Source organism: Oncorhynchus kisutch, linkage group LG10 (assembly GCF_002021735.2).
Source record: "Oncorhynchus kisutch isolate 150728-3 linkage group LG10, Okis_V2, whole genome shotgun sequence".
NCBI classification, from domain to species: domain Eukaryota; kingdom Metazoa; phylum Chordata; class Actinopteri; order Salmoniformes; family Salmonidae; genus Oncorhynchus; species Oncorhynchus kisutch.
In genome coordinates, this window is record NC_034183.2 from 43,241,850 (window position 1) to 43,269,549 (window position 27,700).

The following is a 27,700-nucleotide window of genomic DNA, read 5'->3' on the forward strand; positions in this document are numbered from 1 at the left end:
AAAGAGAGAGAGAGAGAGAGAGAAAAGAGAGAGAGAGAGAGAGAGAGAAAAGAGAGAGAGAGAGAGAGACAGAGAAAGAAAAGAGAGAGAGAGAGAGAAGAGAGAGAGAGAGAGAGAGAGAGAAAGAAAAGAGAGAGAGAGCGAGAGAGAGAGAAAGAAAAGAGAGAGAGAGAGAAAAAAGACAGACAGACAGACAGGAGAGAGAGAAGAGAGAGAGAGAGCTGGCTTGTGAGTTGCCCAGGTCATCAGGTTGGTGGTGTGTGTGCATGCGCACATGCGTTTCTGTGTTTGTGTGTTTCTACAGAGGTCTCTTGGTGCTGTTTGAACAGCGTTCCCCTAACATTCATTACCAGCTGATTAAAGATCATCACCCTCTCTTGTGCTAATAGTTGTACTGAGGAGCAGAGCAACAGGGCCTCAGTCAGCATTCATTCATTCCCAATTAAAACACAATCATTTATTCATGCAGATAAACTAGAAGTCATGTTGGGATTGATTTCCATTATTAGAAATCGTTAAGACAACTGAGTGGCATTCTCGAGGAAGAGAAGAGAATATTGTCATGGTAGCAATCTATGGATGGAACCTGGTGATGCGTGGTGTGTGTGTGTGTGTGTGTGTGTGCACGCGCTGAGTTGAAAGGGAGCTAGAGCGAGCGAGAAAGCTGACAGACTCTATGCCTGGCCCTACATCTAGCCAGCACCTCCCTGCTCTACTGGGGTGGTTTGACTTATTACACCCCACCCCACACAGACACACATGGGCAGATTCACAGACACACACACACAAACTTCACCGCCCCCATGCAGAGAGAGACATGGGGAGAGAAGGAAAGAAAGGGGAATAGAGGGAGGGAGAGAATGAGAGATGAAGAGGGCTAGGGGAAGAGAACGGGGGGAAAGGGAAGGATAGGGGAGAGGGGGTAGGAGGGAGAAAGGGGGCAGGAAAGAAATTCGATGTAGAAAGATAAAGGAAGAATCTCAATTGATTACTCCTGGCGTCCTCTCTCCTCACCTTCTCAAAACCCAATGGAGGAGAAGGTCAGAGGGGCTTCTCGTCCAATGGGTTTCGAGAAGAAGACGAGGAGAGACGACGCGAGGAGTATGCAATTGAGATCTTCCCAAAGAGACGGAGGGGAAGAGGAAAGGAGGGAGGGTGAGAGAGGGAAGGAGAGAGTGAGAAAATTAGTTGGGGGGAGGAGAGAATGGAGGAGAAAGAGCAAGAGCAGAAAGGAGAGCTTGAGTAAGAGACATGGACAGACAGTGAGGCAGAAAGAAAGAGATGGGGCAAATAAAAATAAAAAAGAGGGGGGAAAAAGGGAGAGGGAAAGAGAGAGGCAGCAGGAGACAAGGAGAGAGCAATGGAGAGAAAGGTGAGGGCCGGAGAGGAGAAGAGGCTTTAGGGAATGGATGGATTCTGGGTCTCCATGCCCGTGGGGGAGATTAACCCTTTGTGGAGAAACTAGCCTCTGAACCACTCTGCTCTTCTCCTCCCCTCATCTTCCTCAACGAGGACTTCTCTGAAGCTGTGCGCCAGAGGCGGAAAGATCTTATCCCAGCTATGGAAGCTGCCAAAGAGCGTGTGGACATTGCTTACATCCGCTACGACAAGCTCATTGTCCACTCTCCCTCCCAAAAACCTGGGAAGAGTGAGAGAGCCAAGCTTCCAGGTCAGTAGCTTGAGCCCAACATCACACACATATACCAAATTACACTCATAAATACCTGTTTGACTGACTATTAGCCAAACAATGTTTTCATTTTTATATTGCATTATATTTTTTCCTCCATATTATGTCTATCTCTGATAAGCTACCCAAAAAAGGGCTAATAGCAGCCCATATTAATACATGTAGCCTTAGAAAGGTTCCTGAAATCAATAACGTGCTAAGATCGGATATACTGGCCATCTCTGAGACTCACTAACATAATTCCTTTGATGATACAGCAGTAGCAATACAAGGATATAACATCTGCAGAAAAGACAGGAATGCCTATGGGGGAGGTGTTGCTGTATACACTGAGTGTACAAAGATTTATGAACACTCACTCTTTCCATGACATAGGACTTTTAAGCAGTGAGCCAATTGAGACATGGATTGTGTACGTGTGCATTCAAAGAGTGAATGAGCAAGACAAAATCTTTAAGTGCCTTTGAACAGGGTATGGTAGTAGGTGCCAGCCACACCAGTTTGAGTGTGTCAAGAACACTGCTGGATTTTTCACGCTCAACAGTTTCCATTGCGAGTCAAGAATGGACACCCAGCCAAGTTGACACAACTGTGGGAACCATTTATTTAACCAGGTAAGAACAATTGAGGTTAAAAACCTATTTTGCGAGGGTGACCTGGCAAGAATACCAAACATGGTCCAGCATCCTTGTAGAGGATGCCACCGTCCAGCATCCTTGTGGTGTCCACGCCCCGACAAATTGAGGCTGTTCTGAGGGCAAAAGGGGTTGCAACTCAATATTAGGAATATGTTACTAATGTTTTGCACACTCAGTGTAATATTCAGAGCCATATTCCTGTAAAGCTTAGAGAGGACCTCATGTCAAATGTTGTTTAATTGTTGTGGTTGCAAGTTCACCTGCTTCATCTAAAGCCTCTTCTTCTGGGGTGCTGCTATAGGCCACCAAGTGTTAACAGTCAGTATTTGAATAATGTGTGCGCAATGCTTGATAATGCGTGCTGTTAACAGAGAGGTCTATTTTCGGGGTGACCTGAACATTGACTGGTTAACAACTAGCAGTCCTCTCAAGAGGAAGCTTCTAATTGTGACTAATGCCTATAATATGACCCAGGTTGTAACTCAACGAACTAGAGTGAATACCAATTGTGTTGGGTCTGTGGCGTCCATTGTCACAGGTATTGATCATATCTTCACTAATGCTGCCGAACTTCGCTTCAAGGAATATATATATTACTGTAGCGGTCATAAAATTGTGGCAATAACAAGGAAAGCCAAAATGCCAAATTGTGGGCCTAAAGTAATTTATAATAGATCACACAAAATGTTTTGTTGAAGATGTAAAAAATGTCTGATGTGTATGAGGAAGTGAATCCAGATGCAGCATTGAAAATATAGAGCTGTAACACAGTTGTGAAATCACGAAACCATGTCCATAATACAAATTCAGGAAGAATAGAAATAGATGGCCTATTCTCTATAGTTAAAACACATCTTATGTAATAAAAATAAACATTTTATGTCTGGTTTTTCTGATGGGCACAGGGACAGTTTCATCTGGGGGCCATCTCCAAAAATGTTTGATGTGTATGAGGAAGTGAATCCAGATGCAGCATTGGAAATATTTGTACAATTACTACTGACAAGTATGCACTTGTTAAAACATTTGCTGTGAAAACTGAGACCCCTGGATTGATGGCGAATTGAAAAATGGTACGGTACAAAAAAATTATGCGAAAGAGTTGGCAAACAAGTCAGGCTGCTCAGCTGATTGGTTGACATACTGAAAATTGACAAATGTTTGACTAAACTTAACAAAAAGAAGAAGAAATGACATAAAACACAAAAGGGAAAAGACTACAGTACCTTAAAATGATATCATGGGCAGAAAACCCAAATCATCTCCATCGTTCATTGAAGTTGGTGGGTGATTTATAAAAAGCCTTACGATATTGCCAATCATTTCGATGACTATTTCACTAGCATAGTGGAAACACTCAGAAGTGAAATGACAACATTGAACAGTGAAGCATCATATTTTTGTATAAAACATCTCATAATGAAAGACAAGCCTACAGCAAAATTACATTTACATTTCTTTATAAAACAACATCTCACGGCACAATAGAGACAGTGAAATGACACGCACACACAGACATACTCTATCACACTAACACACACATTCTTTAGTTGTATTATTTGTAGATTGTTGTATTTAAAATGTATCAGTGCATCATTGTTTTTCTACTTGCTGTGGTGTTTTTTTGTGGACCCTAGGAATCTGCTTTTCGGCAAAAGCTAATGGGGATCCGAATAAACCAAACCAAACGCTCCTCTCCTCTCCCACCCTGACCAAGGGGCTGAAGAAGCAGCCTACTCACAGACCACCTGAAGAGGGCGGTGTGGTTTGTGTTTTCCAAATTAAATGAACACTGTCAGTGTGGGTCTTAAAGTTTACAATTGTGTAATGACTTTCTCTCTTAATTAAAATGGTAAATTTCATTACATGTTTATTTGAGAAAATCCTGTCCTGGGAAAGTTTTTGAGAGTGTGAGAATATGTTAACTGAGCATTTTTGACAAGAGTGGCACAATCCCCACAACAACACATCACGTGCCAGTGTCAGCCGGCCACTGTTTTACAGCAGTCAGAGCTGTGGATCGGCAGTATTTAAAGTATTTAAGTAAAAAAAACTTTAATGTATTACTTAAGTAGTTTTTTTGTGGCATCTTTACTTTACTATTTATATTTTTGACAACATTTACCACAAGAAAATAATGTACTTTTTACTCCATACATTTTCCCTGACACCCAAAAGTACTCTGAACAGGAGAGGAAAATTCTCCAATTCCCCCACTTATCAAGAGAACATCCCTGCTCATCCCTACTGTCTCTGATTTGGCGGACTCACTCACAAATGCTTCATTTGTAGATTATGTCTGAGTGTTGGAGTGTGCCCCTGACTATCCGTAATTTAAAAAACAAGAAAATAGTGCCGTCTGGTTTGCCATATATAAGGAATTTGAAAGTATTTATATTTTTACTTCTGATTACTTAAGTATATATTTTTAAATTACATTTACTTTTGATACTTAAGTATATTTAAAATCAAATACTTTAAAACTTTTACTCAAGTAGCATTTTACTGGGTGAATTTCACTTTTACTTGAGTCATTTTCTGTTTAGGCATCTTTACTTTTACTCAAGTATGACAATTTGGTAATTTTTTCACCACTATGTATCCGGCAGCAGAGGCGAGGTGTGTTTCAGACAGGTTCGCCCAGACAACAGTTCAGAAGTCAGAGGTCAAGGCAACAGGAAGTGACAAACTGGCAATTGAAGAGGTGACAGCCCCTAAGCTGCCATAAGAAGGCCTAAACCCCCAGCTTTATAACACACAAATGGTTCTGGGCTGCACCAGCTAATGAAACCCATCCCCCTCCCCCTTACTGTGTGGGTGTGTGCGTGTATGTTTGGTTTAACTATCATTGTGGGGAGCACAAGTCCTCACAAGGATAGTAAATCCATGAAAATTGGGCTAGTTGGCTTAATTTTGCTGGTCCCCACAAGGAAAAAGGCTATTTTAGGCTTAGAGGTTTAGGGTTAGCGTTACAATTAGGTATAGGGGTTAGGTTTATGGTTAGAAGTTACGGTTTGGGTTAAGGTTAGGTTTAGGAGTTAGGATTGAAGAAAAATAGGATTTTGAATGGGAATCAATTGTTTGGTCCTCACAAGGATAGTCAAACAAAAGTGTTTGTGTGTCTTACCTAAAGAATGGGCAGCGGTGGTTTTAGAGCTGAAGAATCGTCCTAGTCCCAGATCTCCCAGCTTCACCACTCCTGTGGCTGTTATGAACACATTAGCTGGCTTTATATCTGTAGAGGACAGGGTAGATAGTTCAAGTTGAAGTTAAAAGTGTACGCATGTGTGCGTGCGTGCGTGCGTGTAGTACCTCTGTGCATGACCCGTCGGGAGTGCATGTGTTCCAGCGCACTGCACAGCTGGACAAAGTACTTCCACACTGTCCTCTCTGGAATTAACCTCCGCTGCTTCTTGAAGTGCTGCATAGATACACACAGCACAACAATGTCAGACAACATACACAAGCTTAACATACACAACTTACTAGCTAAGCCCCTCGAGTCCCTCTGTATGTATTTGACTCCATCGTTAATATGATGCAGACCTCTCTTTTTGCCTCTCTCGCTACCCTCTCCCTGACCTCTCTCTCTTTGCCCTCGCTCTGCCTCTCTCTGTCCCTTTTTCCTTCTACCCCCCCTCCTCTCGCTCACTCTTTCTTTCTCATACTGAGCCCTTTCTCATTTTCATTATGCTGCGATGGAAAGCACATGAGTTCTCAGAACCAGAGAAAAGGCATTTTGGGGTTATGTTCAAAACGCTCACATCTGGTATATAGCTCCTAAATATATATGTAAACCAGTCACACAAACTACACAACACACAATTCCCACAACCCTAACCCCCTCACCCTCCCAGCAGCTCCTAGCGGTCGATTATGACTTCATTCTGTTTCAGAGGTCACAGAAACAGTCACCGTGCGACAGGATTACCGGAAATCAATGGTACGAGTGATGGGACAAAGTTTATGCAAACTATCAGCTAGGGCAGCGTAATAGCCAATCGGGTGAGAAATGGACTGGCGAGCTAGCTTTGTTGCTGTGCTGGATGGGATACTGGCAAAAAGTAGTAAAATGGAGCGCAGAGAGAGAGTGACGGAACGGAAAAGATAGCGAGAAACAAGAGAGAGGAAATGGGAACAATAGTTGAGAAAGAGAGAGTGAACAGGAATGATAGCAAGAAAGTGTGTGTGCACGTGCATCTGTCTGTGTGTGTGTGTGTGTGTGTGTGTGTGCGCACTTGCGTCTGTCCCAGCGTGCGTCCCATGTGTGTGCGCTTGCGTAGGTGCACGTGTGTGAAATATAGAGACCTTGGCCCACATCCAAACAAAGGCAGCATGGTGGGCCATTCTTCCCCTTGCCCCACATTAGCATATCAGAGAAGTGTTTGATGTCAATGGGGAAGCAGAAGAAAGCCTTCCATGCCTTCCACTGCAAAAACTGCACATGCAATATTCTGTAAGTGCATGCAAATCAAGTACCATTTGATTTTATTAGAATCCTGAGATGGTCAGGGCAAGTGCCAGGAAGAGGAAGGGAGAGAAGGGGGGGCACCACAGTGTAAGAATGGTGTATTTACTTCATATCACGGCAGGGCAGTGAAGGGGGAGCGAGGAGGTTTGTAGTCATGATACCAACCTCTGGACTGGCACAGTTTAATTAGGAAAACAAATGATTTGAAGAGAGGGCAGGAGCGAAGGAAGACCTATGTGTGTGGGTCCGTGTGTGTCAGTACGTGTCTGTGCCCGGGTGTGTGTAGTCTGCCATGTGGTATCTCTCACAGGCAGTGCTAATCGTGCTGTCCTAATTTGCAGTGTGAGACAGCATTGGATGGTTGGACATTGAGAGCTGCAGTAGATGAGTGCTAAGGGCTTGTTGAGATGCTCAGATACACCCTGGCTAGGCATCATTTATACATGGAGAGGCTGCTCTGCCCAGGGTTTTACATACATAACATACATACATACATAACATAGCACTAATTTGACACTGGCATGAGTGAAGAATGTGAATACTATGGTTCGCGTGGAGATTTGTCCTGTATGAGAGATTACAGCAGGCAAACACATTTGACATAAGAGTTAAGCAAAAGTAGATCACTATGGCGGCCTACTGTTTATGATCACCGGAGTGGACCATCACTATAGTGGATCGCCAGTAGATCAGCACCAGAGATCATCACTTCAGCGGGTCAACAGGGTAGTAGATCACCAGGGTGGATTCCAGTGAGGAAGGTTGACCTGTGTGGGAGCATCAAATATCTTACCTTGATCATCCGGGAGAGGTCACCAGCATCGGCCAGCTCCAACACAATGTTCAGCTCATTCTCCTCAATAAATGATGCATGGTACTTGATCACGTTTGGGTGGTTCAGTTGCTGTACGAGAGAGAGAAACAGAGAGAGAGAGATGGTGAGAGAGGGAAAGAGAGAGAGGGGGAAAAAAATCGAGATATAGCGAGAGAGAGCGCGAGAGAGAATAGATGAGGGAACAATGACTGTTTAACTGGCTCCCAGGGTTTGTAAAGCTTTGTGAAATCAACACATATTTTGTCCCAAGTCTCCAACCAATGACCCCTTCTTACACAGATATAACATACCACACAATGTGACAATGAGTATGTTCCTAGGCCGTCATTGAAAATAAGAATTTGTTCTTAACTGACTTAAATAAAAGGTAAAAAATTTAAAAAAAAATTGGTATTGAAATACTTTCAAGTAACCATTATCAGGTGCTCCTGTGATGTGTAATGTTGTCGGTCATTTGGCTGGCCACGCCGGTGTAGAAACCGTGTAGTTGAATGAGAAGGCTATGGCTTTGTCCTGTGTGTGTGTGACAGAGCAGTGTGACATGTCAACAACAACCATTGTCTGATTACAACAGGCTGCTGTTCCACACAGCTCTCAACACGCCGCTGGCAGAGAAATAAATAGATCTAGAAAACCCTCTCATTTTCTCAAGAGATTATTTCCTGTTGATCGGTCAATAAGTGACTAACCACATCAGGTGCAGTCAGACAGAGAGAGGGGAGGGAGAGAGTGAGAGAGAGCTACAGTAGACGTGTTGTGTGTCAGGGGTTGTGATGTGAGCAGCGATAGCGGGGCCCAGGCATGCGGTATGACACTGCTCCGACGTGATTAAAGAAATGTTCACTCTGTGGACTGATCCACAGGAGAAGCAACGTATACATACTGTACACACACACACATACAAACAAACACTGCAGCAGACGTATTTTTGGATCAGGGTTGCAGCTCTGTGATGCGTCATTTCAAAGCAAGAGAAACATCCATGTGCTTCCCCCCCCCATCCCATCTCTCTCCTTCCCCTACTCACACTGACCCGTGAAGACCCTGGCCATGCTAAGAGATATGACTGTAGATGCTGGCTCCCCAGCTCCAGGCCTGGACAGCTACAGGGTGTGTGTGCAGGCAGGGCCAGGCTTCTGTCCAGTTAGTTCAGGTTAAATGAGGTTAATGTGAGCAGGCTTCAGGACTGCCCGTGAAACAGACTGGAGTAATTGAATCTGAGCCGGACACTGGGACTGGGCTGGGGGTGTACTGCATCTCATCTCACAGAACTCACGTAAGGTTAGGATGGACATAAACTACAACACAAAGGCTGAGAGATAGACAGAAATGTGAGAGTGAGCGAGTAACATTGTGCTTCGGCATAATGTGTCAATACGTCAAGCCAATGAAGCAAATTTAAATGGAGTCTAAGAGTATAGACAGTCATTCATCAATGTATATACAGTATATGCTTTTTAGCAGACGCCTTTATCCAAAGCGACTTACAGTCATGAGTGCATATATTTTACGTATGGGTGGCCCCGGGAATCAAACCCCTAACCCTGGCGGTACAGGCACCATGCTCTACCAACTGAGCCATACAGGACAACAGGATCATCTAGCCTACACTTTACAAAGCATATGAACAGATAGAGAGACAGACAGAGGACCGTGAGCATGCATGCCAGCATGTGTGTGTGTGTCAGGCCCATGGCAGTGTGCATCTCATTACTCTGATTTGGCTGTGTGTCGTGTTGTCCTGTCTACTGGGGTAGAAGGATGGATAGATGGAAGGAAGGCTGGATTCCCCTGTTCACAATCTGGCCTTGTTAGCCCTGCCCAGTACACACACACACACACACACACACACACACACACACACACACACACACACACACAGTTGGAATTAACCACCACAACCATTAGCACTCACACAGAAGAGAGAGCAGAGAAAGCACACACACACACTCAAGGAGGAGGGATAAAGAGAGGCGTGAGGGAGAGAGAGGGGGAGGGACGGAGTGACATATCTTGTGCATCAGCCTCCTGAGCCCTAGAATGGAGGAGAGAGGGGGAAATGGAGGGAGGGAAAAAGAGGGGGCATGTGGCTAAGTCTGGCATAACACCAGTCTCCTCTGTGGTTGGCTAATGCAGACCTCATCAAATCAAAATCAAATCAAATTTTATTGGTCACATACACATGTTTAGCAGATGTTATTGCGGGTGTAGCAAAATGCTTGGTGTGTATGGAGGTGTGCTAGGTGTGCATGGAGGTGTGCTAGGTGTGTATGGAAGAGAGAGTAACGTGCTATGAACAGAGTTAGCAACAACCTGGAGAACACACACACCTCTGATCACCGAGACAGAGGGAGTTATTCAACCTGTCATTAATTTGTTCGTTAGCTTTTGAGACCAGAGACAAGCAAAGCATGTTTAAGGTAGTTTGATCAATGAAAACACTTCATTTAAAGAAGAAAGACAAAAGAAAGACAAAAAGATGAGGGGCGTGGGGTGGGGCGTGGGAGGGGGGGGACAAAACATCAAAAGACACACAAGGGAGTCTGCTAAATTTCCATGGCGATCCACTATTGCCCCCCTTCTAAACAATACTGAGAGAAAAAAAATGAAATGTTTTGGGCATAAAAAATAAAAAAGTCAATGTAAGCCTGGAGGAGTCTCTCACTCACACACACACACACACACACAAAAGAGGGAGGCACACACACAGCACAGAGAAAGACACACAAACACACTCGCATGCAGGCGTCTGGTACAGATCAATTGTTTTCTCGCTCGCTCTGGTTCTTTACCTTTAGGAGATCTATTTCTTTGATGCAATCTTGCCGAGCTTTGGCATCCATCAAGTCGAATATCTATCAAGAGATCAAAAGGAGAGATTGTTGCAGCATGTTCAAGGAAAGGAGAAAGAGAGAGAAGGAAAAAACACTAATAGAATGACAACAAAACATCATGGCTGCTGATGCTATATGTAATGACACACACACACACACACACACACACACACACACACACACACACACACACACACACACACACACACACCTCTCAGCAGCAGTCAGTGATGCTCTCAGCCACAATAATAACGCATCACCCCATTTCTTCATTCATAAACATTTCAACTATCCTATGAGAGTACAATTACCATAATGCTAATTAGACCTATAGCTACAGTACACTACCTTTCACAACTGTGGCTGTTGAACAAGTTGAGGAGACTGAAGGACTTGGTGTTTCCTTAGATTGTAAACGGTCCCGGTCAAAACAAATACATTTAGTGGTCTGTCTGTAATAAAGAAATGCTCTGCTTTTTGACACCACACTCCACAAAGCGGGGCGGCAGGTAGCCTAGTGGTTAAAAGTGTTGGACTAGCAACCGAAAGGTTGCAAGATCGAATCCCCGAGCTGACAAGGTAAAAAAAAAATCATGTTCTGCCCCTGAACAAGGCAGTCAACCCACTCTTCCTAGGCTGTCATTGAAAATAAGAGTTAGTTGTTAACTGACTTGCCTAGTTAAATAAAAAAATTAAAAAGCAAGTCCTTGTCTTGATTCTTTTCCAGTCATATGGTCAAATGCGGCAAAGAAAGACCTAGTTAAGCTGCAGCTGGCCCAGAATAGAGCAGCACGTGTTGCTCTTCCTTGTAATCGGAGGGCTATTATTAATACTATGTGTGCAGTCTCTTTTGGCGAAGAGTTGAGGAAAGACTGACTGCGTCAATTCTTGTTTATATAAGAAACATTAATGTGTTGGAAATTCCAAATTGCTTGCATCATCAACTTATCCCACCAGACATGCCACCAGGGGTCTTTTCAAAGTCCAGAACAAATTCAAGAAAACAGTGTTATACAGAACCATGAGTGCATGGAACTCCCTTCCACCTCATATAGCGCTATTGAACAGCAAACCTGGTTTCAAAAAACAAATAAAGCAACACCTCACTGCACAACGCCTTTCCCCCATGTGACCTACTTGTTGTGTGTATGTACTGACATGTATGTGTAACTGATTGAGCACCGCCCTATGGGACTACCAATCACGGCCGGTTGTGATACAGCCTGGATGTCTTAAGTCCTCACTGAGACTGCTTGTACTTGGGCTCTTCAGTCACAATTAGAAATGTACTAAATTGCAGGTATTCTGTCCTGAAAAGTTACTTTCCCTGTCTAATCAGTTACCATTTCTTGCTAAGGCCCCTAAATGGAGGTTCTTCTTCCCTCCTTTGAGAAGCTGTTGAGCCCAGAGCAGGGCAGAGAAGACAATGATAAGAGAGTGAGAGAGGTTTCGATGATCTATTTTACATGTTTGGCAATGTAAACATATGTTTCCCATGCCAATAAAAACCTTTGAATTTAATTAAGAGGGGAGCAGTGCTTTTTTAGCCTTGCGAGGTCACATGGTATCCCACATAGGTGTCAAGAGCCATTTTTATGACCCATTGTCTTAGAGCAGGGATGGGCTACTTTGATGGGGGTGCGGCCCCCAAAAAAACAGAACTCATCAAGAGGGGCCACAGTGGCTTGTGGGTCTGCATATCCACATGCATACACCCCCTATAATTTCCTGCAATTCTACATATTTTGACATGGGGTGGAGACAAATGTTCGCAGTTTTTAATATGATAATTGATTACCAATGGGCCAACGGTCGGTAATTCGACCATGCTTACTACAAGTTTAGATACAGTGCCTTGCGAAAGTATTCGGAAAGTATTCGGCCCCATGCGACCTTTTGCCACATTTCAGGCTTCAAACATAAAGATATAAAACTGTATTTTTTTGTGAAGAATCAACAACAAGTGGGACACAATCATGAAGTGGAACGACATTTATTGGATATTTCAAAGTTTTTTAACAAATCAAAAACTGAAGAATTGGGCGTGCAAAATTATTCAGCCCCTTTACTTTCAGTGCAGCAAACTCTCTCCAGAAGTTCAGTGAGGATCTCTGAATGATCCAATGTTGACCTAAATGACTAATGATGATAAATACAATCCACCTGTGTGTAATCAAGTCTCCGTATAAATGCACCACTGCAAATCAGACCACTGCAAATCTACCAAGACCTGGCCGTCCCTCTAAACTTTCAGCTCATACAAGGAGAAGACTGATCAGAGATGCAGCCAAGAGGCCCATGATCACTCTGGATGAACTGCAGAGATCTACAGCTGAGGTGGGAGACTCTGTCCATAGGACAACAATCAGTCATATATTGCACAAATCTGGCCTTTATGGAAGAGTAGCAAGAAGAAAGCCATTTCTTAAAGATATCCATAAAAAGTGTCATTTAAAGTTTGCCACAAGCCACCTGGGAGACACACCAAACATGTGGAAGAAGGTGCTCTGGTCAGATGAAACCAAAATTGAACTTTTTGGCAACAATGCAAAACGTTATGTTTGGTGTAAAAGCAACACAGCTCATCACCCTGAACACACCATCCCCACTGTCAAACATGGTGGTGGCAGCATCATGGTTTGGGCCTGCTTTTCTTCAGCAGGGACAGGGAAGATGGTTAAAATTGATGGGAAGATGGATGGAGCCAAATACAGGACCATTCTGGAAGAAAATCTGATGGAGTCTGCAAAAGACCTGAGATTTGTCTTCCAATAAGACAATGATCCAAAACATAAAGCAAAATCTACAATGGAATGGTTCAAAAATAAACATATCCAGGTGTTAGAATGGCCATTCAAAGTCCAGACCTGAATCCAATCGAGAATCTGTGGAAAGAACTGAAAACTGCTGTTCACAAATGCTCTCCATCCAACCTCACTGAGCTCGAGCTGTTTTGCAAGAAGGAATGGGAAAGAATGTCAGTCTCTCGATGTGCAAAACTGATAGAGACATACCCCAAGCGACTTACAGCTGTAATCGCAGCAAAAGGTGGCGCTACAAAGTATTAACTTAAGGGGGCTGAATAATTTTGCACGCCCAATTTTTCAGTTTTTGATTTGTTAAAAAAGTTTGAAATATCCAATAAATGTCGTTCCACTTCATGATTGTGTCCCACTTGTTGTTGATTCTTCACAAAAAAATACAGTTTTATATCTTTATGTTTGAAGCCTGAAATGTGGCAAAAGGTCGCAAAGTTCAAGGGGGCCGAATACTTTCGCAAGGCACTGTAGCTGGCCAATCAAACAAAAAATATTATGCTGGAATTGGCTAATTGAGGGACTGCTGATGAACAACTACATTTCAGAATTGCACTTTGTGCATCTATTATACTAACTCTCAACAGTAAATTGACACGCCGACTGAATCCCCCCCCAAACAAATGAAAATACAATAATTAAAAAAAAAAAATGTATTGGTCCGCGGGTCTACAGTTGCCCATCCCTGTCTTACAGAGAGAGAAAGTCCAAGGAGGCTATAATTGTTCAGCATATGATTTGTATTCGGATCCCCATTAGCTGCTGAAGAAGGGTCCACACAAAACACGGAACATGACAAAATACAGAACACTAACGGACAGGACCCGCAACACAAATCTAAACTAAGAACACCATGACCAAAAGAACAATACAATTATTTAAAACAATAACAATAAAAATACAACTGAAGGGCTCCCAAGCAGCGCAGCGGTCTATAGCACTACGAATACAGGCTGCATCACATCAGGCCGTGATTGGAAGTCCTATAGGGCGGCGCACAATTGGCCCTATTTCGTTTTGCCTTGCAAAAGTATTCATCCCCATCTGTGTTTTTTCTATTTTGTTGCATTACAACCTGTAATTTAAATGGATTTTTATTTGGATTTCATGTAAATGGACATAGTCAAAATAGTCAGAATTGGCAAAGTGAAATGGAAAAAAAGTGACTTGTTTCCAAAAAATGTAGGGGGAAAAAAATGGAAAAGTGGTGCGCGCATATGTATTCACCCCCTTTGCTATGAAGCCCCTAAATAAGATTTAGTGCAACCAATTACCTTCAGAAATCACATTATTAGTTAAATAAAAATCCACGTGTGCAATCTAAGCGTCACATGATCTGTCATATGATCTCAGTATATATACACCTGTTCCGAAAGGCCCCAGAGTCTGCAACACCATTAACCAAGGGGCACCACCAAGCAAGCGGCACCATGAAGACCAAGGAGCTCTCCAAACAGGTCAGAGACAAAATTGTGGATAAGTACAGATCAGGGTTGGGTTAAAAAAATATATCAGAAACTTTGAACATCAAAGGGAGCGCCATTACATCCATTATTAAAAAATTGAAAGAATATGGCACCACAACAAACCTGCCAAGAGAGAGCCAACTACCAAAACTCATGGACCAGGCAAGGAAGGCATAAATCAGAGGCAACTAAGAGATCAAAGATAACCCTGAAGGAGCTGCAAAGCTCCACAGCAGAGATTGGAGTATCTGTTCATGGCACCACTTTAAGCCGTACATTCCACAGAGATGGTCTTTACAGAAGAAAGGCCAGAAAAAAGCCATTGCTTAAAGAAAAAAATAAGCAAATACAGCATGTGGCAGACTCCCCAAACATATGGAAGGAGGCACTCTGGTCAGATGAGACTAAAATTGAGCTTTTTGGCCATCAAGGAAAACGCTACGTCTGGCACAAACGCAACACCTCTCATCACCCCGAGAACACCATCCCCACAGTGAAGCATGGTGGTGGCAGCATCATGCTGTGGGGATGTTGTTCATTGGCAGGGACTGGGAAACTGGTCAGAATTGAAGAAATTCTTGATGGCGCTAAATACAGGGAAATTCTTGAGGGAAACCCGTTTCACAGTCTTCCAGAGATTTGAGACTTGGACAGGGGTTCACTTTCCAGCAGGCCAATGACCCTAAGCATACTGATTAAGCAACACTCGAGTGGTTCATTGGGAAACATTTAAAAGTATTGGAACGGCCTAGTCAAAGCCCAGACCTCAATCCAATTGAGAAGCATCTGTGATATTACTTAAAGCTTGCTGTACACCAGCGGATCCCATCCAACTTGAAGGAGCTGTCGCAGTTTTGCCTTGACGAATGGGCAAAAATCCCAGTGGCTAGTTGTGCCAAGCTTAGATAGACATACCCCAAGAGACTTGTAGCTGTAATTTCTGCACCAGGTGGTTCTACAGAGTATTGACTTTTTGGGGGGGGGGGGGGGGTTTGTAATGCACACTCAAGTTTTTTTTTTCTTATTATTTCTTGTTTGTTTCACAATAAAACATGTTTGGCATCTTCAAAGTCATAGGCATGTTGTGTAAATCAAATGATACAAACTCCCCAAAAAATCTATTTTAATTTGAGGTTGTAAGGTAAAAATTTGTAAAAATGCCAAAGGGGGTGAATACATTCGCAAGCCACTCTAGTCACTATATTATGGTCAATATATCCAATGGGTGTGGATACAGCTTTAGAACAAAGTTCTGCAGAATTAGTAAAGATATGATCAACACACTTGGATGATGTAGTTCCTGTACTGTTTGTAAACACTTTGGTTGGTTGATTGATAACCTGAGCCAGATTAGAGGCATTGGTTACAGTAGGAAGCTTCCGCTTGAGCGGACAGCTTGGTCACCCAGAAAACAGGCCCCTCTTAACATCACACACATCAAGAATTTCACATATATTATCCAGATCATGACTGTTAGCAACTGTTGTCCAATAGCAGCACCCAAAAGGAGAAGCTTTTAATGAGGCAGGTGAATCAGCAACCACAACACTACAACAACATTAGATATGAGATCCTCTCTAACCTTTACAGGAATATGACTCTGGACATATGCAACAACACCTCCTCCATAGGTATTTCTGTATATGTTACATCCCTGTATTACTACTGCTGTATAAAAGGAATTATCTCAGTGAGTCTCAGAGAGGCAGTATATGAATGGGTTAGGGTTAGGTTAGGCAGTATACGAATGTTATCTTAGTAAGTTATTGATTTCTTGAACCTTATTTCTAAGGCTACATATATTTATATGGGCGATCTATTCTTAGTCTTTTTCTGGGTAGCTTGTCAGACATAATATGGAGGAAATAATTAGGGCTGCCCCCCCCCCCCCCCAAAAAAAAGAATCTTGGTCGACCGAAAGTTGTCTGTTCTTTAAACCAAACGAGTGGACAACATTGTTTTACTTGTATTTTTCCATATATAGACGCACCCTATGTGTTTCAATAAAATCAACTACATTAATTGAGCTGGTCTGATGCTTTATGCTTAGCATTTGATGAAATAAGACAAATGTCTCAGGAGGGTGCCAGGGATCTACAAAAAAACCTTAACCTGACCCAACTGTTCTCCTCCCGCTCGTGCTGACTGCCGCAGATTCCACCTTTACTCTCCTGAAGTTGCCGGTAATCGGCTACACAAGGAGTCGGCAACCTTTCTCATGTGGAATGCCAATTTATCTTACAATTTCTACTGATCTGCATGCCAGTTATGGTTTTCATATGCACATTATGGTGAAACAGTTTAATTTAATTTATAAATGTCTTCATGTCTCAATTATTGTCATGTGCTTAATAAAAATTCTATCCAAATTGATAAATCTAAAAAGTAACTTCTATTGCCAACTATGTAAAATAATTGCCCACATAAAGCCAACAAATAAAAACATTGTAGTCTGCAGGTAGAAAATATCCTGATAAAAATAAATATATATATATTTTTAAATCACACTCACTACTATAGGCCTACTTCTATTCGTGTGAGTCCTTACTCAACATTAATAGGAGAGCTCCAAACAAAAGACAAATGACTAAATTGACAAAACTCAAAGATGGAATGAAATGAACCTAAACTTGTTTCTCACAAGTGTAGCATAGGTTGTGCACTCTGCAAATAATGTATCCACTCCAGCAATGATAACAGGAAGACTGCAATAATAATACTGAACACATTAACTTCTTATGGCTGCAGGGGCAGTATTGAGTAGCTTGGATGAAAGGTGCCCAGAGGTACCCAGAGTAAACAGCCTGCTCCTCAGTCCCAGTTGCTAACATATGGATATTACTGTTAGTATTGGATAGAAAACACTCTGAAGTTTCTAAAACGGTTTGAATGATGTCTGTGAGTATAACAGAACTCATATGGCAGGCAAAAACCTGAGAAGAAATCGAAACAGGAAGTGGGAAATCTGAGGTTGGATCGATTTTCAACCCAGCCCCTATTGAATACACAGTGGGACAATGGTTATGTTGCACTTCCTAAGGCTTCCAACCGTCTTTAGAAACTTGAATGAGGCTTCTACTGTATTGTGGGGCCGGATGAGCGCTCTTTGAGTCAGTGGTCTGGCAGAGAACCAGGTCCTGGTCATGCGCATTTCACATGATAGTGACCTGCGTTCCATGGCTTTCTACAGGCAATGGAATTCTCCAGTTGGAACATTATTGAAGATTTATGATAACAACATCCTAAAGATTGATTCTGTACTTAGTTTGAAGTTTCTGTAGTTTCTGTATAACTTTTTGAAGTTTTCGTCCGACGTTTGCCTGGACCAGCACGAGCGTTTGGATTTGTGTACTAAACACGCTAACAAAAGTAGCAACTTGGACATTATCGAACAAAACAAACATTTATTGTGGAAATAGGATTCCTGGGAGTGCATTCTGATGAAGGTAAGGGAATATTTATAATGTTATTTCTGATTTCTGTTGACTTCAACATGGCGGATACATATATATTTTTTTCTGAGCGCCTTCTCAGATTATTGCATAGTTTTCTTTTCCGTAAGTTTTGTAAAAAATCTGACACAGCGGTTGCATTAAGGAGAGGTATATCTATATTTCCATGTCTAACAATTGTATTTATTGACATTTATAATGAATATTTATGTAAAATGATGTGGCTCTCTGCAAAATCACCGGATGTTTTTGGAACTAGTGAACGTAATGCGCCAATGTAACATAATCGTTTGTGGTGCTTTCTCTGTAAAGCCTATTTGAAATCGGACACTGTGGTGAGATTAACAACACGATTATCTTTAAAACGGTATAAAATACATGTATGTTTGAGGAATTTTAATTATGAGATTCTGTTGTTTTGAATTTGGTGCCCTGCACTTTCACTGGCTGTTGTCATATCGATCCCGTTAACGGGATTGCAGCCCAAAGAAGTTTTTAACCCCTCTGAGCATGGAACCCGCTAGCGGGCTGAAATTCCACAACATACAGTGATCGCTACATAAATAGTCATATTAAACATTCATGAAAATACAAGTGTCTCACATGTATCGAAAGCCTAGAATCGTGCTAATCCAACTGCGTTGTCAGATTTAAAAAAGGATTTACTGCGACAGAACACGATGCTATTATCTGAGCATAGAGCCCCATAAAAAAAAAAAATTCAACGAGCACAGGCGTAACGAAAACACAAACTGCATTAAAATAAATCGTTTACCTTTGACGATCTTCGTCTGTTTGCAATCCCAATGCTCACTGTTACACAATGAATTATCTTTTGTTTGATAAAATCAGTTTTTGTTGCCTAACACGAAACACTTTGTGAACCGCTTGTGTCGTGAATTCCGTCTCATTCCATTTTCGACGACACATTCCAGGTAAATAACCCACACAGAACGTGACTTTTCCAGTCATGTTTGGTTTCACTGCAATCAACTGGTTTGTTTGTAACACAATCAAACGTGATGGGCCATTTCACGGGACGTATTGACTGAAAGAAACCGATTTGAAGACAACAAGTCATGACATCATTGTGCACCAATTATTTGCCCGCTGTTTCGTTGATTGACTGAATTTTAACCCAATGACCACTTATCATCTTGAAATCTAGCTGGGTAGATAGCCAATGAGTTGAGGAACACTGCAATATGTAATGGTTATGTGTTGGAAGACCAACCCATGTAGGAAACTCCTGCGTAAAGACGGTCATTCGCCATTGAACAGTCATACTGGAAGGAGCCAAGCTTGTGGCGCACAGCCCTTTTTCGGTAACGCGCATCTTCAGCTGTTTATATATCAAACATCATGGCGAATAAGTCAGGGAAAGCTAAATCTAAGACTAGATATACAAATGTGGACAAAATTAGAGGAAATTGATCGTGACAGTGAAACAGATCTTCTTTTGGAAGAAGATTCAGCTAGCGACCATAGCTTTGATTCCAAAATGGAAGCATATTTTTTGAACGGCGAGGACATCGTTTTGGACTGGTAAGTTCTTCTCATGCTAATGCCGTTGTTTAAAATTAATAATATAAAATATTCTTTGTGATTTTTAAAAACATTTTATTTGCAATAAATAAAAATGAAATGAAATGTGTAAAGTACACATTGTCTATGCGTTGTGGATGGGGGTATGTTTGTATGTATGTGAATGACCCTTAGCCTATGTGTGTGTGTATGTATGTCTATATATTATATAGAATGGAGTAGAATTTTAACAGCAACCCACACATCGCAACACAGCGACCATGCTTCCTCCTCTCAGTCTACATATTATAGATTAGAGGGAGAATGGTTGAGATGCGTGTGTCTGCCGCCCCACCCCCACATGAAATAGCCTATTTGAGGCTGTTGAGGGGAGGGCAGGCCCACTACGATGGCCAAAGTTAAATGGAACAGCACTTTATGATGTTCCCTGTACTCTATATATCTGTTTATTATACCTGTTGATACAGGGCTCATATGTGAAACTATTCTAACTGAACATTTTCTTTCACAGTGACACTGACTCCGAATGGGAGCCCCCAGTGCCAAGGTGTCTATCCCCCACTGAAGCTGGTTCATCCAGCCAGACACCTGTTGTCTCCGGCTCCACACCTCCCGGGCCATCTAGAGGTGTGAAGGCACTGACAAAGAAGCGGAGGAGGGGAAGTGTGCCACCTGCTAACGAAGGGACAGAAGGGCGTTGGCACACTGTCCTAGAAGATGATGTGGAGCCACCTCAACCAACATTTAGGTCAAAAAGGGAGCCAGGACCTCAGGTGAGTATGACATCAACTTACAGCCCCCTTCAGCTTTTTCAGCTGTTTTTCACCCAATCCGTTGTCGAGTTGGCAACGGATTGGGTGAAAAGGTAGCATGGAAAAAAGGTAGCATGGAAGCCCATATCCATGTCAGACTTTTTCTGCTACCTTTCACTGGTCGTCTACATGGGGCTGGTGAAGCTGAAAAGCCTGAGGGACTACTGGAAAACATCATCTCTCTACCAACTGCCTTTCTCCATGACTGTTATGTCTTGCAAAAGGTTTCTGGTTATTTCACAGACGCTTCATATCAGTGACCCAAAGGATGACCGTGCTTCTACACCTGCATTGCTTGCTGTTTGGGGTTTTAGGCTGGGGCTATATAAATAGATTTGATAGAGGACTGAGGGTCTTCCGAATATTGAAAGTGTGTAAATAGTTACCCATGTTATTTTGTCAATGTATATACATATCTATATATAAATATATATTTTTTATCAATAGTTTTTTTTTCCTCCCCAATTATTTTTCAAAATTTTTTGGGGGTGTGTGTTAGAATACCATTTTGGTATTTTGTATATAGTTATTTGTTTCAAAATGTATACCTTTGGGCTACTTGTGTGGGACGCCTAACAACCAAACAATTAACCAGTTGACTAATTGGGGTCAGTTCTAAAAAAAAACTACATTAAATTAAAAACATTGTTTGGCTAATAGTCAGTCAATCAGGCACTTGTGAGTGATGGTGTGCTAAAGCTACTGACCCGGAAGCTTGGCTTGCTCACTCCTCCCAGGCTTGTGGTTGGAAGGGTAGACAATAAGCCAGTCGTAGCAGATGTAAGCAATGTTCCCACGCTCTCTGGCAGCTTTCATAGCTGGAATAAGTTATTTCCACTGCTGGCGCACAGCTTCACATAAGTCCTCATTGTGCAAGATGTTGATTCCTCTCAAGTTCTTGACTCTCTCCAGAACAGCATTGAACCTTAGCAACTTGACCACTATCAGCCTGCGTCTTTCACCTGGGCTGGTTTTAAGTTTTATAGACCTGCGCTCCACCTCAAACTTTCCATGATCGATCTGCATCTTTTCACAGCAAAATTTTTCTCACTTTCTCCTCAGACTCATGTGTAGACTCTGGTATGCCAACCACAGCCATGTTATTCCTCCTGGATTGTTCCTCCAGATAATCAATTTTCCCAGTCACTGTTAATAATGATACACAGACAGTATTGATGTCATCTCGCGTGGACGACAGGAAAAGGCGGGCCGAACAGGCTCCAATTAATATCAACGGGGATGTAGTGGAGCGGGTTGAGAGTTTAAAGTTCCTTGGTGTCCACATCACCAACAAACTATCATGGAGCAAACACACCAAGATAGTCGTGAAGAGGGCATGACGACGCCTTTTCCCCCTCAGGAGACTGAAGAGAAAAAAAATCAACTTTCCAGAAATAAGTCTCTCACTGTTGCAGCTTGCTAAAGACCCTCCTCAGCCCCCTGCTGTGCCCTGGACACCATATGCGAATTAATTGCCCCCCATTTATCGTCAAAGTTTATACTGTTAGGTGACCTAAAGTGGGATATGTTTAACACCCCGGCCATCCTACAATCTAAGCTAGATGCCCTCAATCTCACACAAAAGAGCAAGGAACCTACCAGGTACAACCCTAAATCCGTAAACACGGGCACCCTCATATCATCCTGACCAAACTACCCTCTAAATAGACCTCTGCTGTCTTCAACCAGGATCACTGCCTGCATCCGTGGTCAAACAACTACCCTCATCACTGTCAAACGCTCTCTAAAACACTTCCGCGAGCAGGCTTTTCTAATTGACCATGCCCGGGTATCCTGGAAGGATATTGACCCCATTCCGTCAGTAGAGGATGCCTGGTTATTCTATTAAAGTGCTTTTCGCACCATCTTAAATAAGCATGCCCCATTCAAAAAAATGTAGAACTAAGAACAGATATATCCCTTGGTTCACTCCAGACTTGACTGCCCTTGACCAGCACAAAAACATACAGTGGCATACTGCATTAGCATCGAAAAGCCCCCACAGGCACAGGCAGTTAGGAAAGCAAAGGCTAGCTTTTTCAAACAGGAATTTGCATCCTGTAGCACAAACTCCAAAAAGTTTTGGGACACTGTACAGTCCATGGAGAAAAAGAGCACCTCCTCCCAGCTGACCACTGCACTGAGGCTCGGAATAACACACTACCGATAAATCTACGATAATCTATCATTTCAATAAAAAAAATTCTACGGCTGGTCATGCTTTCCACCTGGTTACTCCTACCCCAGTCAACAGCTCTGCACCCCCCACAGCAACTTGCCTAAGCCTCCCCCATTTCTCCTTCACCTAAATCCAGATAGCTGATGTTCTGAGAGCTGCAAAATCTGACCACCAACAAATAGGCTGGGCTAGACAATCTGGACCCTCTTTCTAAAATTATCCACCACAATTGTTGCAACCCTTATTACTAGCCTGTTCAACTTCTTTCGTATCATCTGAGATCCCTAAAGATTGGAAAGCTCTTCAAAGGGGGAGAAACTCTAGAGCCAAACTGTTACAGACCTATATCTATCCTACCCTGCCTTTCGAAAGCAAAGTTAACAAAACAAATTTCGAATCCCACTGTAACTTCTCCGCTATGCAATCTGGTTTCCGAGCTGGTCGTGGGTGACCCTCAGCCATGCTCAAGGTCCTAAACGATATCATAACCGCCATCGATAATAGACAAGTGTGCAGCCATCTTCATCGACCTGGCCTTGACTCTGTCAATCACCATATTCTTATCTAAAATGACTGCCTCGCCTGGTTCACCAACTACTTCTCAGATAGAGTTTAGTGTGTCAAATCGGAGGGCCTGTTGTCCGGACCTCTGGCAGTCTCTATGGGGGTGCCACAGGGTTCAATTCTCGGGCCAACTCTTTTCTCTGTATATGCTAATGCAATGATGTCGCTCTTGCTGCTGGTGATTCTCTGATCCACCTCCACACAGATGACACCATCCTGTATACTTCTGGCTCTTCTTTGGACACGGTGTTAACAAACCTCCAGACGAGCTTCAATGCCATACAACACTCCTTCCGTGGCCTCCAACTGCTCATAAATGCAAGTAAAACTAAATGCTCTTCAACCGATCTCTGCCCGCACCCGCCGGCCCATCTCGCATCACCACTCTGGATGGTTCGACTTATGTGGACAACTACAAAAACCTAGGTGTCTGGTTAGACTGTAAACTCTCCTTAAAGACTCACATTAAGCATCTCCAATCCAAAATTAAATCTAGAATTGGCTTCCTATTTCGCAATAAAGCATCCTTCCCTCATGCTGTCAAACATACCCTCGTAAAACTGACTATCCTACCGATTTTTGACTTCGGCGATGTCATTTTCAAAATAGCCTCCAACACTCTACTCAGCAAATTGGATGTAGTCTATCACAATGCCATCCGTTTTGTCACCGAAGCCCCAAATACTACCCACCACTGCGACCTGTATGCGCTCGTTGGCTGGCCCTCGCTACATATTCATCGCCAAATCCACTGGCTCCAGGTAATCTATAAGTCTTTGCTAGGTAAAGCCCCACCTTATCTCAGCTCACTGGCCACCATAGCAGCACCCACCCGTAGCACGCGTTCCAGCAGGTATATTTCACTGGTCATCCCCAAAGCCCAATTCCTCCTTAGGCCACCTTTCCTTCCAGTTCTCTGCTGCCAATGACTGGAATAAATTGCAAAAATTACTGAAGCTGGAGTCTTATATCTCCCTCACCAACTTTAAGCATCAGCTGTAAGAGCAGCTTACCGATCATTTCATCTGTACACAGCCCATCTGTAAAGAGCCCACCCAACTACCTCATCCCCATATTGTTACTTGTTTTTTTGCTCCTTTGCACCCAATCTCTACATGCACATTCTTTTTCTGCACATCTATCACTCCAGTGTTAATTGCTAAATGGTCATTATTTCGCCACTATGGCCTATTTATTTCCTTACCTCCCTAATATTAATATATTTGCACACTATGCATATAGACTTTCTATTGTGTTATTGACTGTATGTTTGTTTATTCCATGTGTAACTCTGTGTTGTTTGTGTCGCACTGGTTTGCTTTATCTTGGCCAGGTCGCAGTTGTAAATGAGAACTTGTTCTCAACAGGCCTACCTGGTTAAATAAAAAGTGGAAAAAATAAATAAGTAAAAGATTTGGCATGGGTCCCCAGATCCTCAAAAAGTTCTACAGCTGAACAATCAAGAGCGTCCTGACCGGTTGCATCACCGGCTCATATGAAAACTGCTCGGCATCTGACCGTTAGGCGCTACAGAGGGTAGTGCGTACGGCCCAGTGCATCACTGTGGCCAAGCTTCCTGCCATCCAGGACCTATATACTAGGCGGTGTCAGAGGAAGGCCCAAACAATTGTCAAAGACTCCAGTCACCCAAGTCATAGACTGTTCTTCCCTCACCTGCACGGCAAGCGGTTCGGGAACGCCAAGTCTAGGACAAAAAGGCTTCTTAAACAGCTTCTACCCCCAAGACTGCTGAACACCTAATCAAATGGCCACCTGGACTATTTACACCCCCCCCTTTGTTTTTACACTGCTGCTACTCACTGTTAACTATCTATGCATAGTCACTTCACCCCTACCTACATGTACAAATGACCTTGACGAACCTGTACCCCTGCACATTGACTCGGTACCAGTACCCCCTGTATATAGCCTCATTTTTCTATTTTATTATGTTACTTAAAAAAAAAATTTTTTTTACTTTCGTTAAATGTAGCAAATATTTTCTTAACTCTTTCTTGAACTGCATTGTTGGTTAAGGGATGGTAAGTAAGCATTTCACGATAAGGTCTTATACCCGTTGTATTCGGCTCATGTGACAAATACAATTTGATTTGATAGCTGTATTGATAATCACAAGCGTGGTTCTCAGTAAAGTGAACCCATTAACATTCTCATCTTGTGATGTTGCTGAGACGAGGAGATCAATTGTTGTGGGTTGACTAGTTAAAGAAAGAGCTGTGTCTGAACACACACACACACACACAACGCGAATCAGCATACAGAGGAATTCTATATTTTTAGAGCCATAATGCACCTTAAAAACATAGAAATGTGTGTTCAACAATTTACTTCAGGTGACATGATGGTGGAAACTACTGTATGTGTCACTAGAGTGTGGCAAGCACTCCCATGTTATAAAGGAATAATCCGAAGACACTAGTTTCCTACTTTCTGAGCCAACCTTCTATAGTCTATAGAGGGAATCTGTAAATGAAGACTGTCACACCACCACCAGACATGAACACTGACAGTTGAATCTAGTTAGACGAGTCGGTCTTCCAGCACTCCGTTTAACACATACACATTTTAATAAAGCATTTCAATAATGCAGTAAACCCAAATAAAGACACAGTTAAATATTAAATACAGAGATAGTAGAGAGTAGTGTTGTCAAGACACAAACATTTTACTAACAATATACCAGGCCAAGTATCACGATAAGCAAGTAGTATTGTTTGTTCACAATGCCTGGAGGAGAAGGAGAAATGTACTGTTTGTGTAGTGTGGCTAGATGGTATCTGTACTTTCCATGATTATTGTATGCCTATAATTTGCAAAACGTTATTTTGTTTTGAGTACAAGGAAAATGGTATGTATTTACTAGTGTCTTGAAAGCTCATATGGGCTGGGCACCGGTAGGTGTACGACACTTAAATAAATCATATCCATCAAAATCACAAAATATTGTGATACAATTCAGAGCGGCCAAGTGTCCTTGTCCTGTTCCCTACCCAGAACACTTGTTCCCGTTTTATAAATGTCATGCGCATGTGCTATGCAAAAAAACTAACTGATATTCACAATTCAACTCAATACAACACATATTGAATTAACTTCACACTGTTCACTGTAAAATAGAATAATGCATAGAAAGGCGGGTTTGCTCATATTTGCAGAGTCTTACCCGTGATTTGGCTGGAGGAATGAATATACATTATGGTCTGCATGTCATTGTGGCAGTAAGGGGAAAACACTGAAATCCTCTTTACTCTTCAGTTAACAGAGAAGAATCACCCTCCCTCAAAAACATCTCCCAACTTTAAAAGGATTAGGCACCAAACAGAATAAGGAAAACCAGAAAGCGGTAGATTTTTTAAATATATATTTTTATATATATAGCTTAGGCTTACATTAGGCTTATATAAATCCTACCTTTGAAGCACATCTCATGAGTAGCAGACCATTTTACTTTACTCGTGTCAATCTAATTTGCCTAGAGCTAATGTCAAGTTAATAGGTTGTTAGCTAGCTCGGTAACATGATTGAACAACAGGATTAGTTTAAAATGGCCTGCGACACGGTTTGTGAAATTTTATAAAAAAATGCGTGCGAAATCGTACAAGGGAGAAGAAAAAAAAGGGAACTCTGGTAATATGGGTCATATTTTTCTAATCTTCTGGGCTAGACATGCTTTTCTTCTGGGCTAGACATGCTTTTCTTCTGGGCTAGACACGCCGATTTCTTTGCTGTAAAAGCTGCAAACACGCCTGTCGTGAAGTTCATTCCATTTTCCTCTGAAGAGCGAACTTGCAATTGCAAAGCCTACTCAGACTGGCCTGTGCTCTTGGTTATACCAGGCGATTAACTGATACAATGTATCAACTTTGCTCGCTCTGCACACTCCTCAAATGTAAAACATGTACAAATGTAACAACAGAAGACATCAGGGTCTGCTACCCCGCTCTCCATCATGGCTAAATGATATTTAAAACATTTATGGAGGAATAGATGCAAAGGAAGAGTGGACGGAGAGACATGCAGGCTGGTTCCACATAGCCTGGTTCCTCTCTAGGTTTCTTCCTAGGTATTGGCCTTTTCTAGGGAGTTTTTCCTAGCCACCGTGCTTCTACACCTGCATTGCTTGCTGTTTGGGGTTTTAGGCTGGGTTTCTGTACAGCACTTTGAGATATCAGCTGATGTACGAAGGGCTATATAAATAAATTTGATTTGATTTGATTTGATGATGCAGGTGAGTGATGGCTGGAAAGAGGTACATGAGATACGCATGAAAGTGAAGTGGACATTATTGGACCGGTATATCGTGTATATACACTAGTATAGAGTAATGATCACAAAGCAGGATGAACTACAAAAGTATATTTCCTAAAGAAAATGTGT

At 42.4% G+C, this 27,700-nt stretch overlaps 1 protein-coding gene across 3 annotated transcripts in view; it reads right to left on the minus strand.

Moving 5' to 3' along the window:
- The window catches only part of LOC109898165 (serine/threonine-protein kinase Nek7), a 174,898-nt gene that overhangs the window by 21,873 nt on the left and 125,325 nt on the right, over positions 1–27,700 (minus strand). For all 3 annotated transcript variants that reach the window (XM_031833720.1, XM_031833719.1, XM_031833721.1), the window contains 4 exons: positions 10,427–10,489; positions 7,593–7,703; positions 5,641–5,749; positions 5,456–5,563 (listed from right to left, as the gene is read on the minus strand). In XM_031833720.1, coding sequence (XP_031689580.1) covers positions 5,456–5,563; positions 5,641–5,749; positions 7,593–7,703; positions 10,427–10,489 — 391 coding nt within the window. The remainder of the gene's footprint in view (positions 1–5,455; positions 5,564–5,640; positions 5,750–7,592; positions 7,704–10,426; positions 10,490–27,700) is intronic.